Raw genomic sequence first — 14,707 nt, forward strand, 5'->3', positions numbered from 1 at the left:
TTCACCCACAAGGGTGGAACACCAGAAGCAAGAGAGGCTACAACCCTGTAGCCTGCAGAAAGGAATCCACACAGAAAGCTAGACAAATGAAATGGCAGAGAAATATGAGCCAGATGAAGGAAAAGACAAAAACCCCAGAAGAACAGCTAAATGAAGAGGAGATAAACAACCTACATGGAAAAAATTTATAGAGTAATGATAGTAAGGATGATCCAAGATCTCAGAAAAAAGCTGTAGGCAAAGATCAAGAAATTATAAGAATGTTTAATAAAGGAAAAAAAAGTTTAAAAAATAAACAGATGTAAAACACAATAACCAAAATGAAAAATCCACTAGAAGGAAACAATAGCAGAATACAGGAGGCAGAAGAATGAATAAGCAAGGTGGAAGACAGACTGGTACAAATCACGGATGTGGAACAGAATAAAGAAAAAGTATGAAGAGAAATGAGGACAATCTAAGAGAACCCTGGGACAACATTAAATGCACCAATATTCACATTATAGGGATGCCAGAAGGAGAAAAGAAAGAGAAAGTGTCTGGGAAAATATTTGAAGAGGTAATAGCCAAAAACTTCCCTAACATGAGAAAGGAATTACTCAAGTCCAGGAAGCACACAGAATAAATCCAAGGAGGAACACCCGGAGAAATATTAATCAAACTGACCAAAATTAAAGAAAAGAGAAAATATTGAAAGCAGCTAGGGAAAAGCAAGAAATAGCATACAGGGGAACCCTAGTAATGTTATCAGCTAGTTTTTCAGCAGAAACTCTGCAGGCCAGAAGGAAGTGGCACAATATACTTAAAGTGATGAAAAGGAAAAACAACCAAGAATACTCTACCCAGCAAGGCTCTCATTCAGATTTGACTGAGAAATCAAAAGCTTTGCAGACAAGCAAAAACCAAGAGAATTTAGCAGCACCAAACCAGCTTTACAACAAATACTAAAGGAATCTCTCCAGGCAGAAAAGAAAAGGCCACAACTAAAAACAAGAAAATTACAAATGCAAAGGCTCACCAGTAAAGGCAAACATGTAGTACTAGGTAGTAAATCATCCACACACAAATATGATATCAAACCCAGTAATTGTGAGGGGAGTACAAATGCAGGATACTGGAAATACATTTAAAATTAAGAGATCAGCAACTTAAAGCAATCTTGTATAGTCTCCTTTATCAAAACTTCATGGAATTGCAAACCAAAAATCTACAATAGATAACACACACAAAAGCAATCCAAACACAACACTAAAGATAGTCATCAAACCACAAGAGAAGAAAACAAAAGGAGGGAGGAAAAAAGATCAACAAAAACAAATCTAAAACAACAAAATGGCAATAAGAACATACATATCAATAATTACCTTAAATGTAAGTTGATTAAATGTTCCAACCAAAAGACATAGACTGGATGAATGCAAAAAAAAAAAAAAAAATACAGATGCAACCTGTAAGAGACCCATTCAGTTACAGAGACACATACAGACTAAAAGTGAGAGGATGGAAAAAGATATTCCATGCAAATGGGAATCAAAAGAAAGCTGGAGTAGAAATACACACATCAGACAAATAGACTTTAAAGACCGTTATAAGAGACAAAGAAGGACATTACATAATGATCAAAGGGATCAGGGAGTTCTTGTCATGGCTCAGCAGAAACGAATCCAACTAGTATCTCTGAGGATGCAGTTTTGATCCCTGGCCTCACTCAGTGGGTTGGGGATCCAGCATTGCTGTGAGCTGTGGTGTAGGTCACAGATGCTGCTCAGATATAGCATTGCTGTGGCTGTGGTGTAGGCCAGCAGCCACAGCTCTGATTTGACCCCTAGCCTGGGAACTTCCATATGCTACAGGTGCGGCCCTAAAAAGAAAAAAATCAACCCAAGAAGAAGATATAACAACTACAACTATATATGTACCCAACATAGGAGCACCTCAATATATAAGACAACTGCTAATAGCCATAAAGGGAATATTGACAATAACACAATAATAGTGGTGGACAGGTCATCCAGACAGAAAACCAACAGGGATATACAGGACTTAAATGATACATTAGACCAGATGAACTTAACTGATATTTACAGATTATTCCATCCAAAAGCAGAGCAATGCACATTCTTCTTAAGCACACATGGAAAATCTTAAAGATAAATCACATTCTGGGCCACAAGTCAAGCCTTAGTAAATTTAAGAAAATTGAAATCATATCAAGCATCTATTCTGACCACAATGTGATAAAACTAGAAATTAACTAAAAGGAAAAAAAAAAAAACTGCAAAAAACACAAACATGTGGAGACCAAACAATATGATGCTAAACACCAATGGATTACTGAAGAAATCGAAGTAGAAATCAAACAATATCTAGGGACAAATGAAAACAAAAACACAATGATCCAAAACCTCGGAGATGCAGCAATAGAAGTTAAAGAGGGAAGTTTACAGCAATACAAGCGTACCTCAGCAAAGAAGAAAAATCTCAAATAAGAAACCTAAAGCAACTAGAGAAAGAAAAACAACCTAAAGTTAGTAGAAGGAAAAAAAAAATCAGAGCAGAGGACTTCCTGTTGTGGTTCAGTGGATTAAGAACCCAACTAGTATCCATGAGGATGCAGGTTCCATCCTTGGCCTCACTCAGTAGGTTAAGGATCTGGCATTGCTCTCTCACATACACTCTCTGACATAAACCACTGCAACATCTTCTTAGATCCACTTCCTGGAGTAATGACAATAAAAACAAAAATAAACAAATGGAACATAATTAAACTTAAAAAGTTTCTGCACAGAAAAGGAAACTATAAACAAAACAAAAAGACAACCTACAGAATGGGAAAAAATCTTTGCAAATGAAGTGACTGACAAGGGATTAATCTCCAAAATATACAAACAACTCATGAAGCTCAGTATTAAAAAACAAAGAAAACAACCCAGTCAAAAATAGGCAGATCCAGAGTTCCCGTCGTGGCGCAGTGGTTAATGAATCCTACTAGGAACCATGAGGTTGCGGGTTCGGTCCCTGCCCTTGCTCAGTGGGTTAACGATCCGGCGTTGCCGTGAGCTGTGGTGTAGTTTGCAGACCAGACGAGGCTCGGATCCCGCGTTGCTGTGGCTCTGGCGTAGGCTGTGGCTACGGCTCTGATTCGACCCCTAGCCTGGGAACCTCCATGTGCCACAGGAGCGGCCCAAAGAAATAGCATAAAGACAAAAAAAAAAAAAAAAAAAAGGCAGATCTCAATAGACATTTCTCCAAAAACATACAGATGGCCAAAATACTCACATAAATATGCTAATTATTAGAGAAATGCAAATCAAAACTACTATGAGGTACTTACCTTATACCAGCCAGAATGGCCCACCATCAAATGTCAACAAACAGAAGTTCCTACTGTGGCACAACAGGATCGGCAGCATCTCTGCAGCACCAGGATGCAGGTACAATCCCCGGGCCAGCATAGTGGGTTAAAAGACCTGGCATTGCTGCAGCTGCAGCATAGGTCCCAACTGCAGCTTAGATCGGATCCCTGGCTAGGAACTCTGTATGCCACAGGGTAGTCAAAATAGAAGGAAAAAAAAAAAAGTCTACAAACAATAAATGGTGGGGAGAGTGCAGAGAAAAGAGAACTCTTACACTGTTAGTGGGTATGTAACCATTATGGAAAACAGTATGGAGTTTCCTCAAAAAGCTAAAAATAGAACTACCATATGATCGAGCAATCCCACTCCTGGGCATCTATCTGGAGATAACCATAATTCAAAAGGATACATGCACCCTAATGTTCACTGCAGCACCCCCTATTTATAGTAGCCAAGACATGGGAACAACCTAAATAGCCATCAACAGAAGAATGGATAAAGAAGATGTGATACATACACACAATGGAATACTACTCAGCCAGAAAAAATAACAAAATAATGCCATTGGTGGCAACATGGATAGACCTAGAGATTATCATACCAAATGAGGTAAGTCAGACAGTGAAAGACAAACATCATATGCTATCACTTATATGTGGAATCTTTAAAAAGGATACAAATTAACTTCTTTGCAAAACAGACATGCAGACTTTGAAGACAAACTTCTGGTTACCAAAGGGGACAGGTAGTGGGGGAGGCATGGACTGGAGATCTGGGATTGGCATATGTAACTGTGGTATATGGAATGACTGGTTGACAGGGACCTGCACAGGGATTTGTACCCAGTATTCTGTGATAATCTATATGGGGAAAGAATCTGAAAAAAAAAAATGGATATGTGTGTATATGTAATTGAATCACTTTCTTGTACAGCAGAAATTATCACAACATTGTAAATCAACTATACTTCCATAAAACTTAAAAAAAAAAAAAAAAAGACCTACAAATACCACCTTGGCCTGGTGACTGATCCTCAGCAGGAACCTGGTCACACAGCAGAGCCATGCCCCTGCTGAAAGTGCCTGCTGACACTTCAACACCTGACTCATACTTACTCTAGTGAAAGTGACTTTCCACTACAATGTTGTTAGAGAGGTTGAATTAGACAACATCTAATAGTTCTTCTAAAAGCTCTGTGGAAAGATTAGCTGGTTTTCATCTCAAAGAATTTACAAACCATACCAAACATACAGCATAAAGTAGGACTTTTAAAACTCTTGAAGAGATATAACAGAAGATAAAAAGCCTTCAGAATTCAGAATTAGCAGTTAAGAGACTCTCATACTAAGTGAAGTAAGTTAGAAAGAGAAAGACAAATGCCATATAATATCACTTATATCTGGAACCTAAGATATGGCACAAATGAAACTTTCCACAGAAAGAAAATCATGGACTTGGAGAATAGACTTGTGGTTGCCAAGGGGGAGGGGAAGGGAGTAGGAAAGATTGGGAATTTGGGGTTAATAGATGCAAACTATTGCCTTTGGAATGGATAAGCAATGAGATCCTGCTGTATAGCACTGGGAACTATAGTCACTTAGGATGGAGCATGATAATGTGAGAAAAAAAGAATGTATACATGTATGTATAACTGGGTCACCTTGCTGTACAGTAGAAAATTGACAGAACACTGGCTATAATGGAAAAAATAAAAATCATTATAAAAAAAGAATTAGTTAAAATAATACAACACAATCACTAAATATATTCAATTTAAAGGACTAAGCAAATGTAGTCATCTTCATCCTCTAAAATAGGTATTAATGAGTCAAAATAATAAAGCATTCTGAATTTAAAAAATCCAATACAAAATTAGTTGCTGTACTTTGAATGATCACCCCCCCCTCCAATTCCTCGGTTGAAAATAATACCCTAGGATGATGGGATTGGTAGTGGGGCCTTTGGGAAGTGATTAGGTCATGAGGCTAGCGCTTTCATGAATGGGATTAGTACTCTTATAAGAGACAGTACAGAAATGTAGTCCTTTTCGCCACCTAAGGACCCAAACACAAGAAGTCTGGGACCCAGAAAAGGGCCCTTGCCCAACCATGTTCACATTCTGCTTTCAGACTTTCAGCCTACAAAACTGTGAGAAACACCATCATATCATCATTGTTCATTTTGTATATTAACTGCTAAAAAAAGTCAGAACGGTTCTAAAGATAGATCCACATTTTCAAACACTTTACAATGATCTGAAGTTAAAAAAAAATTGTAAAGATGTTTGATTAGACTATGAAGAGTGTTTAGAGAGTAGAAATAAGCTATTTTGAAATATCTGGAACAAGTCACTATTTGTTATTGAACCAGAAGCTTTTCTGTGGTACCTAAAAGTCAATTTCACTAGAACTCATAAGTAGTAGCCTCAGTGGTACATAATTCAAATCAACACTGATGTTTTAAAATGTCAAATACGACAACACAAGTTTAAGAATTTTTAAGTACATTTTATTAAGAATGTATCCCTTTGATAAGGTTATGTTTCAGGAGGCTTTTAATGCCCTTGACATAAACTGTACACATTATACAAAAACAAGAAAACCACGAAAAAAAAAAAAAATCAAGGTGAGCAAAATCATTAGGGGACAAACCTTATTTAAATTATACACAACTCAATGAAATATTCTTACGGAAAATATATAAATACTTTTTCTTTCTATGTTACAGTTATACAATATAAATCAGATTTCAATGTCTGTTCAGTGACCTACAAACACCAGAACCTCCAAATACGTAGCAGCGTATTACTAAATAAAAAATAAGAAAATTATGTGGTTAGGGAGCATTAAGTCTGAGATTTTTTTCACAACCCCTTACCACTTTTTCAAAACTAATTTACACCATTTGTCTAACAATGCAGCTTTAGGGTTTCTGACAGGCCAATAATGGAACATTTTCCAACTATTATCTATGAAATTTTTTATCTCCCCCCTTCTGCCCCAAGACTTTGCATTTTGTGCTAAATCAACCTATTTAGTGGCAAAATTACAAGGTATACTTTTTTGGCATAAATTATATTTTTCAAATTAAATATTTTATAACGAAAGTCCAACAAAATGTGCAATTTGTGCATGCTGTGGCATAGCTATCCACCTACATTACAAAAATACTCTAAAGGAGAGAAAATCCACATTCTGTGTGAGTCATAACAAACCTACTATGAATGAAAACTACCCTGGGAACCTAGAACTGAAAGAAAAATACAAATGCTCCTAGAAAAATTCTCACAGATTTTGATATTGTCTGATTTTGTTTGACTGCTATTAATTTCACTGGTATGCTTTTAATGATTAAATTCTCACTGTAGTGATACTCTTGAAATGAAGCTGGTGATAATGTACTTCCTGAATGGGGACATAAGAGAGGCCTTTCCCAATTTACGCTTTGGAAAATCTAAAATGTTCTTTTATTCCAACAGCTCCTCTCATAAAACTCTTTCAATTAATTCTACTGTTTTTTCCCATGTTTAATGGATCGTGAATTTGAAACAAAACTGGAAGCACAGGACAAAAGGGGAAAATCTTACTTCCAAAGGACCTTTCCCAAGGTAGTTTACAAAGCTCATCTCACACAAAATTAGCACCTCGCTCTTACCATGCAAAAATAATTGCAGTTATAATTTGGATGACAATTTGATTGATTTTTATTGCTTAATGATCTGTGCTTTAATGTGGGGGATAAAAGGCATCCTCTGAATGGAATGAAAACAATTTTTACATAAATAGCAGTAGACAAATCTAAATAAGCATTCACACCTTACTGTTGAACACTCTGCCATTGTAATATGCCCTGAAAAACTCAGCTTTAATTGCCTCAAGCTCTGGATAAAAGAGCTGAAAACTATTAAAGCCATACCATTTCAAAAGGACTTGTACACATGATGTTAGAGTAACTAGTATAATAAAGTATATACCTCTAAAGACCTCTTTAATATCAATGTCCTACATAATGTCCTTATGCTACCAGTCTTTATTAGAAAATTTTTTATTAGGGAGAAAAGACTTCCCACCACCCCCCCTGCTCAAATCTACCTAAGCATAAGCAGGAGATAAAAGTATAAGAAATTTTAGACCGTATTTAATTATGAATACTAATGTCTAATTTCTTATTTATCAATATTTACTTAGTAGGTGAAGCTGACATCTGTTCTTGAAAAAAATTTCAATTAAAAATGACAATTCACTTTACAATTAGAAATTCACAGTTTACGATCAGCACAACTGCCCAAATTCCTCCAAATTATTCAATAATTACCAGTAGTACAAATTTATATGGACTAAGATTAATTCTAAAATCTTGAAAAACTATAGTATTGACATTATTTTGGTATTTTATAGTCTGGTAATATTATACATAGATGCTTTTCTCAATTATTTCTATTACCACTGACAAAATTCCTAACCTTTTCTGCTATAATTTAGTACTTTTAAACACCAAAGTAAATCACTTGGCACTGCATGTGAGCATTTTTCATCGTAAAAGTCTACTTTTATACAAATAAGTACTTAAAAAAAATATTAGACCTGTCAGTAAAACATGGATAAACCAAATAGCACTATACATTTAAGTATAGACATCTTTTTTCTTACATTACTGAGAACCTCAAAGCTCTGAGTATCTCCCCAAACTAAGTGCTATAGGCAAATATTATGATATATACACACATCTCTCAGAGTAATAAACAAAAAAACTGTTCAGGCTAATAGTAACGAAGACTTCATTTCATGATGGATGAATGAGGTGGGGTCCAGGGACAGGGATGGTTGTGTATGTGTGTGTAACAAAAAAGAATTACTGTTAATTTTTGAGGGATTAAACCACAGATTTTATACTCTATATTAACTGAGGTAGTGTTTAAAATGAATGTCTAAAATATGCTAATCCCATTATTAATAAGATTACTTCATTACCTCCTTTGGAGTTTTTAACCACTATTTGGTCTAGTATTTTTGACATTTGGTTCTCTGGAAGGCAGTTTCATCATCCAAGACCAAAGACCAAGGTGACAGGCAACGTTCTCAGAAGTACTGTTGACATTTAAATAAACACTTAGGTTCAGTGATAAATTAAAGTTAAAAAAAAAAAAGCATTTGTTTTATCTTCAATTGGATTTTATGAAAGAAAATCTGAAGAACCACTTTTTATCATAAGCAGCAGCTTACAGCCCTTATCTGCTTTGTTACAAGGCAAGTTGCTACACAGTGCACATAAGAACAATTCACTGAAGTGCAGTCAAAGAGGTGTTATGAAGTGAGACGAAATGCTTCATCCCAATTGGAACTTTCAGTGCCAGTAAATTAAAAAAAAAAAAAAAGTATCTCTGTGAGTTATGTTTTCTGGTTCACAGGGTTCTTTACAGAGATCTCAAAGAACAAGCCCATTATAAAAAGGATCTGTAATATGGGGAAATATTAATCCATGTACTATGACTGTGTCAAAGCTGATGCATAACTGTAAAAATGGTCTAGACAAATGAATTTAAGAAGGGTCCTAATCAGCCCAGCTGGATTTTTTTTTTCTATTTATAATAGACCTCAAAAAAAGATAATCCTTTCATTTACAAGCATTCTAATGAAGATGGCCATGCTTTTTTATATACAAATTTGCATATATGTTTAATTCCTGTCAAGATTTCCAAATATCTTTAGACATATACAAATTAAACACGCAAATAAACAAAACCTTGCCCTCATCAACTTAACAACTTCACAAATGTGATGAAGGCAGTTACTGTACTCAAAAACTCACCTATCACTGCATTTAGCTTGTGCAAAACAAGAACACTGATAAAAAAATTAAATTACTGCTGCTTTAAAATTTGGTACTTAAGGCTTTTCACTACAATTTTTAATCATAACAGTAAGTTTCATTAATGACTTTTAAAAAGAACTATGGCTCTTCTTTTCCCATGGAATGTGTAAATTGTAGGCAAACTTAGCTTTTCCTCAAGAGATCCAAGGTGTTATTTAATGCTTTCTTTTGCTCTAGATCTAAATTAATAGTGCTTATTCAAGTTCCTGGTTAAAATTATGATATGGGAAGCTGATGAAAATGGAAGTCCACTGAAAATAAATGCATTCTATAAATGGGAAATATTTTGAATTATAATTTTCCGATTTTAATCTGGAACTGTAGTGAAAAACCTTAATCAGTTCAAATAGCCTATAGTAACACATTGCAACAAAACTGAAGAGATGGAAAACAAGAAACTTTATGTGAGTCTAGAAACATAAAATAACTTGTAAGTCCTGGTTGTTGAGGCTCTTCTTTTGCTCTGAGGTCACAAGCCTCTGAAGTAGTGTTATAAACATTAAGGAAAAAGTGGAAGGGCCAAAGATCCCCCTCTAATACCAGCAGTTATAGCACACCCCATTGTGGTAACAGGATGTAGCCTCAGACATATAGATTCCCGATTTCCACAAATTATTTAACAAACAAGGCATCTTTATATTTACCCTAAAAAAAGAATTCGGAAATAACTGTGTAAAGGGTGCTTCTGCATTATCTTATTATTGTTCCGCTGTTATTATGCTCTTAAAATGAAAAAATAGAAAGTATTCAGTGCTTGGCTCTTGCATACAATGGTCACTAAAACTCTTAAAACTGTGGTAACGAACAAAGAGCCCCCCAAAGGGCTCCATGGGGGAGAGAAGTTGTTTTGGTTAGGGAAGTCCGCAGTTCCAACTGTTCATGTACCAGTAATTGCTGGAACAGTGGACAGAAGATACTCCTGTCTTTGCTGCTCAGTCAGTCGGCATTTTCTGAGGCTTTTATAAGTCCGCAAATATGAATATATATAGTATACATCTATATACAACATAAATATGAGGTCAGGATTCAGCAGTTGTGTCAACTATAGGTTGCTTTGGTGGTGTTGCCAAGACAGCCTCTGCTTCTTCATGCATCTAGGAAAGAAGTAATAAATTATTAATGACCTTCTAGTGTATCAATAGATATAAACTCCCTTTTGACTTAGAATTATTTTTTAAAGATAAATTTCCAAGGTATAAATCCTACTTACTTGTAAAAACTGTACATCTTGAAATAATTCTTGTATGAACCTTCGACATGGAAGTCTAAATGTGCAGTGTGACAGCAAATGGGAAACCTCAGAATAAAGGCATATGTCATCAAATGTTTGAGGATACTTCTCCTTAATTCTAAAATGAAAGAAAAGTCTGGGATGTGATAAAAACTGTAATAATGACTTGCCTATCTTTCCTTCAAAATATGGCTTTTTAAGTATCTTTTTCCTCCAGATATTAAGTGGCATATTTGGGGTGATGGCATAAAGAATACAAAATAGTAAATATTTCTAACTCGCACTTAAATTAGTTATTTTAAGTTTTGGGTTATCTCTTAAAATGATAAAAACTCAAATACCTCTTGGAGAGTAAGAAATATTCCTTTTCACTGCCGTGAAAAACTGCAAAATTTATCAGCCTGCAATACCTCAAATATTTTCAAAACTAAGTTTTAAAATAGGAGTAAGTTTTTAAAGTTAGACTGAGTTGTTAATATCCTTGACTGGGCTATCTCTGAGTATCTTTCAACCTTTAAATGGTGGCTTTTAGCTAGGACAGCATCTCAGAAGCAGTAGTGGGGCGAAGTAATACACAGGTTAAGGACTCACCACAGTTAGCTTCTGACCAGGAGGTCTGCAGTGGGACCTTGGCATCTATATTACTATTTTTTGTAAAGCCTCACAGGAGACCCTGAAGTGCATTTTTTAGGACCACTGCTTTAAACAGTGCAAATCAAAGATGTTGAAGACGGCCTGAATTTTCTTTTATTATGTTGCTATGATTTAGAAAAGCGATAAAATTTTTGCAACTTTTATTAAAAGAAAGGAGTAAAATTAGGGAAAAATTAAACCAGGAAGATATCACTTATTTTTATGTAGGCCGGCTTTTCTTACACTTTAAGGTCTCAGGATTCCCCTACTTTTCTTTTTATGGTCGTACCTGTGGCATATGGAAGTTCCTGGGCTAGTGGTCAAATTGGAGCTGCATCTGCAGGCCTACACCATAGTGACAGCCACACCAGATCTGAGCTGCTCCTGCAATCTACACCACAGGTGGCAGCAATGCCAGATCCTTAATCCACTGAGTGAGGCCAGGAATCAAACCCACAGGGATACTATGTCAGGTTCTTAACCCTCTGAGACACAATGGGAATTCCACTCCTTTCTCAAAAATTATTGAGAACCCCCCCAAATATTTTTGTGGGCCACAATCATCAATAATTAACATATAAGAAATTTAAATTGAGAAAATTTCAAAATACTAATTCATTTAAAAGAATAAACTCATAATATGTTAACATACATACATATACTTTAATGAAAAATAACTATTTTCCAAAACTAAAAAAGTGATAGGTGTAGCATTATCTTATATTTTTACAGATCTCTTTAAAGTCTCGTTTAATAGAAGATAGCTGGATTCACATACCTGCTTTTTCATTCAATTTGTTACCCTATGTTAGTTTGGTTGAAGTAGATGAAGAAACTTTAGCCTTACTCAGACAGGCCATGAAGTGAAGAACTACAGATGTAAGCTAATCAGTCTAACTTCTGAAGCATTTCAAGTATCTTTTTTTCCATAAAAAGCAGAACAAAGGATACTTACGCTCACAGCTTACTTACGTTAAAAGCCCAGTTTCGTGACATTTAGTTGAAACTGAACTACTCAAATTAACGACTAATCTCAGAACTTCTTTGCGAAGGAGTATACGGCACATTGGTGTATCATCTGGAATCGTTTTAACACCTGAAAAGGAAGATTAAAGTATTTTATCTCTATCACAATAGAAAATGATTATAACTCATGGAATTTCTTTTTAAACTTTACCTAAAGATATAAAACTGAGATAAATTTCACATAATCTGCCAATCATTTTGGAGGCAAAATTATTTCTAATGAAGGCAGATAGCTAATATACCAGCTCATATAGATGCAGTAGTTGGCTAAATATACTTCACTAAAACTGACTCATCATAGTTTGAAACAACTTTATTCATTCATTTTCTTTGTGGAAGTGCCCATGGCATGTGGATGTTACTGGGCCAGGGATTGAACCCATGCTACAGCACCAACCTGAGCTGCAGCAGTGATGTCAGATCCTTAACCCACTGAGCCACAAGGGTACTCCAAGACAACTTTAATTAGCATTATTTATCAGCAACAACAAAGTATAGTTTTATTAACAAGGCTTGGATTTGAATTTGAAAACTTACCTAGAAGCAATTCTGTGCTTTTGGTGCTGCTGGCTGAGCCTTCCTGAGATACTCCATCACTGCATCCCGAAATGCCCGAAAACTTAGAGGGAACTACTTCTAAGGGATTATGGATAGTCTGCTCACACCAATCAGAATATGGAATGTCTTGAAGGTCTGAAGAAAAAATTAATTCAATTAACATAGTATAATGGCTTAATTTCCTAGGCTTATACTATACAGGAGATGATTCCTTGTAATTTCTTTCCAGTTTTCAGTAACTATTTTCCATGATAAAGATTTTCAAAGTAAATCTAGACTGCTCAGATAATGAAATTTGTTGAATTCTAAAGATATTTATATATAAGATTTTATTTTTCTGTATTAACAAGTAATACATAAATAAATGTGTTTATTTAAAGAATTCAAATAAAGATGTATATAGAATAAAAAATGAAGGTACTTTATTAATCCCTCTCCCACCCCTAAACTAAATACCCTATCCTTTTCTTTATATATATAAAATTCAGATCTTTTGCTATTTAAAATTTTTGTCTCTTGAAATGCAAATCAAAACTACTATGAGGTACCACCTCACACCACTCAGAAAGGCCATCATTAATTAATAAGTCCACAAATAACAAATGCTGGAGAGGGTATGGAGAAAAGGGAACCCTCCTGCACTGTTGATGGGAATGTAAACTGGTACAACCCCTATGGAAAACAGTATGGAGGTACCTTAGAAAACTATACGTAGAACTATCATATGACCCAGCAATCCCACTCTTGGGCATACTGATATCAATATGCACCGGACAAAACTTTCCTTGAAAAAGACACATGTACCCGCATGTTCACTGCAGAACTGTTCACAACAGCCAAGACATGGAAACAACCTAAATGTCCATCAACAGATGATTGGATTAAGAAGATCTGGTATGCAGACACAATGGAATACTACTCAGCCATAAAAAGAACAAAATAATGCCATTTGCAGCAACATGGATGGAACTAGAGACTCTTATACTAAGTGAAGTACATCAGAAAGAGAAAGACAAATACCATATATCATTTATATCTGAAATCTAATATACAACACAAATGAACCTTTCCACAGAAAAGAAAACCATGGACTTGGAGAACAAACTTGTGGTTGCCAAGAGGGAGGGGGAGGGAGTAGGAGGGACTGTGAATTTGGGGTTAATAGATGCAAACTATTGCCTTTGGAATGGATAAGCAATGGGATCCTGCTGTATAGCATTGGGAACTATGGTCACTTGTGATGGAGCATGATAATGTGAGAAAAAAAGAATGTATACATGTATGCGAGACTGGGTCACCTTGCTGTGCAGCAGAAAACTGGCAGAACACTGTAAACCAGCTATAATGGAAAAAATAAAAATCATTATTAAGAGAAAAAAATAAAAATTTTCTCTCTTGCTCTTCAGGTGTATAAGTGGGATTATACTGTATGTATTATTCTAAGACTTGCTGTTCCCCTCATTTAATAATTACCAGTATAAGAATCATACACCCTGGGCTTACCAGTTCCTTTTGTAGAGTTAAATTTACTACCATGCATGTTGCTAAGGTATACCACTAGACTGGATTTTAAGGTGAACCAAACATCTTAGTGCTGCTAAAAGATATCAATATTTTTTATTTAAAAATTTCTGGAGAACCTAAAGCTAAATGATTAGAGAAAATGAAAATCAGAAAGTCTTTGGTTATCCTTTTAAAGGAGGTAACACTGGGCAACCCAGAAAATCATGCAACCTTAAAACACTAAGAAAAGAGATTCAGAAAGAGGAGGGACACACTCAGCTGGAAGGTAAGACCTTTTGATAGCTAGTCCAGTCCTCTTTCCTCTATAACACATGGTCAGAGTATGCTTTTTAAAAGCCCATGAAACTAGACTAATGTCAATACATACTACCTAAAGACTACTGACTGTTGTCACTACAACAATGTCGCTTTCCGTAGCACAGACATCACTATGTCATCTTATCTTTAAGCACTTCTAAAATTAATATTTACATAATATGAACAGAATATGCTTTGGTTCCTCAGAAAA

At 35.4% G+C, this 14,707-nt stretch overlaps 1 protein-coding gene across 5 annotated transcripts in view; it reads right to left on the reverse strand.

Moving 5' to 3' along the window:
• Window positions 5,843-14,707, reverse strand: part of RICTOR (RPTOR independent companion of MTOR complex 2) — a 140,086-nt gene continuing 131,221 nt past the window's right edge. For 4 of the 5 annotated variants that reach the window (XM_005672429.3, XM_021076929.1, XM_021076927.1 and 1 more), the window contains 4 exons: window positions 12,655-12,810; window positions 12,064-12,187; window positions 10,438-10,576; window positions 5,843-10,321 (listed from right to left, as the gene is read on the reverse strand). In XM_005672429.3, the coding sequence (XP_005672486.2) occupies window positions 10,247-10,321; window positions 10,438-10,576; window positions 12,064-12,187; window positions 12,655-12,810 (494 nt within the window). In that variant the 3' untranslated portion in view covers window positions 5,843-10,246. The remainder of the gene's footprint in view (window positions 10,322-10,437; window positions 10,577-12,063; window positions 12,188-12,654; window positions 12,811-14,707) is intronic. The other variant, XM_003359762.5, reaches the window with a different exon arrangement.

The sequence above is a fragment of the Sus scrofa genome, chromosome 16, assembly GCF_000003025.6.
Source record: "Sus scrofa isolate TJ Tabasco breed Duroc chromosome 16, Sscrofa11.1, whole genome shotgun sequence".
Taxonomy (NCBI): Eukaryota; Metazoa; Chordata; class Mammalia; order Artiodactyla; family Suidae; genus Sus; species Sus scrofa.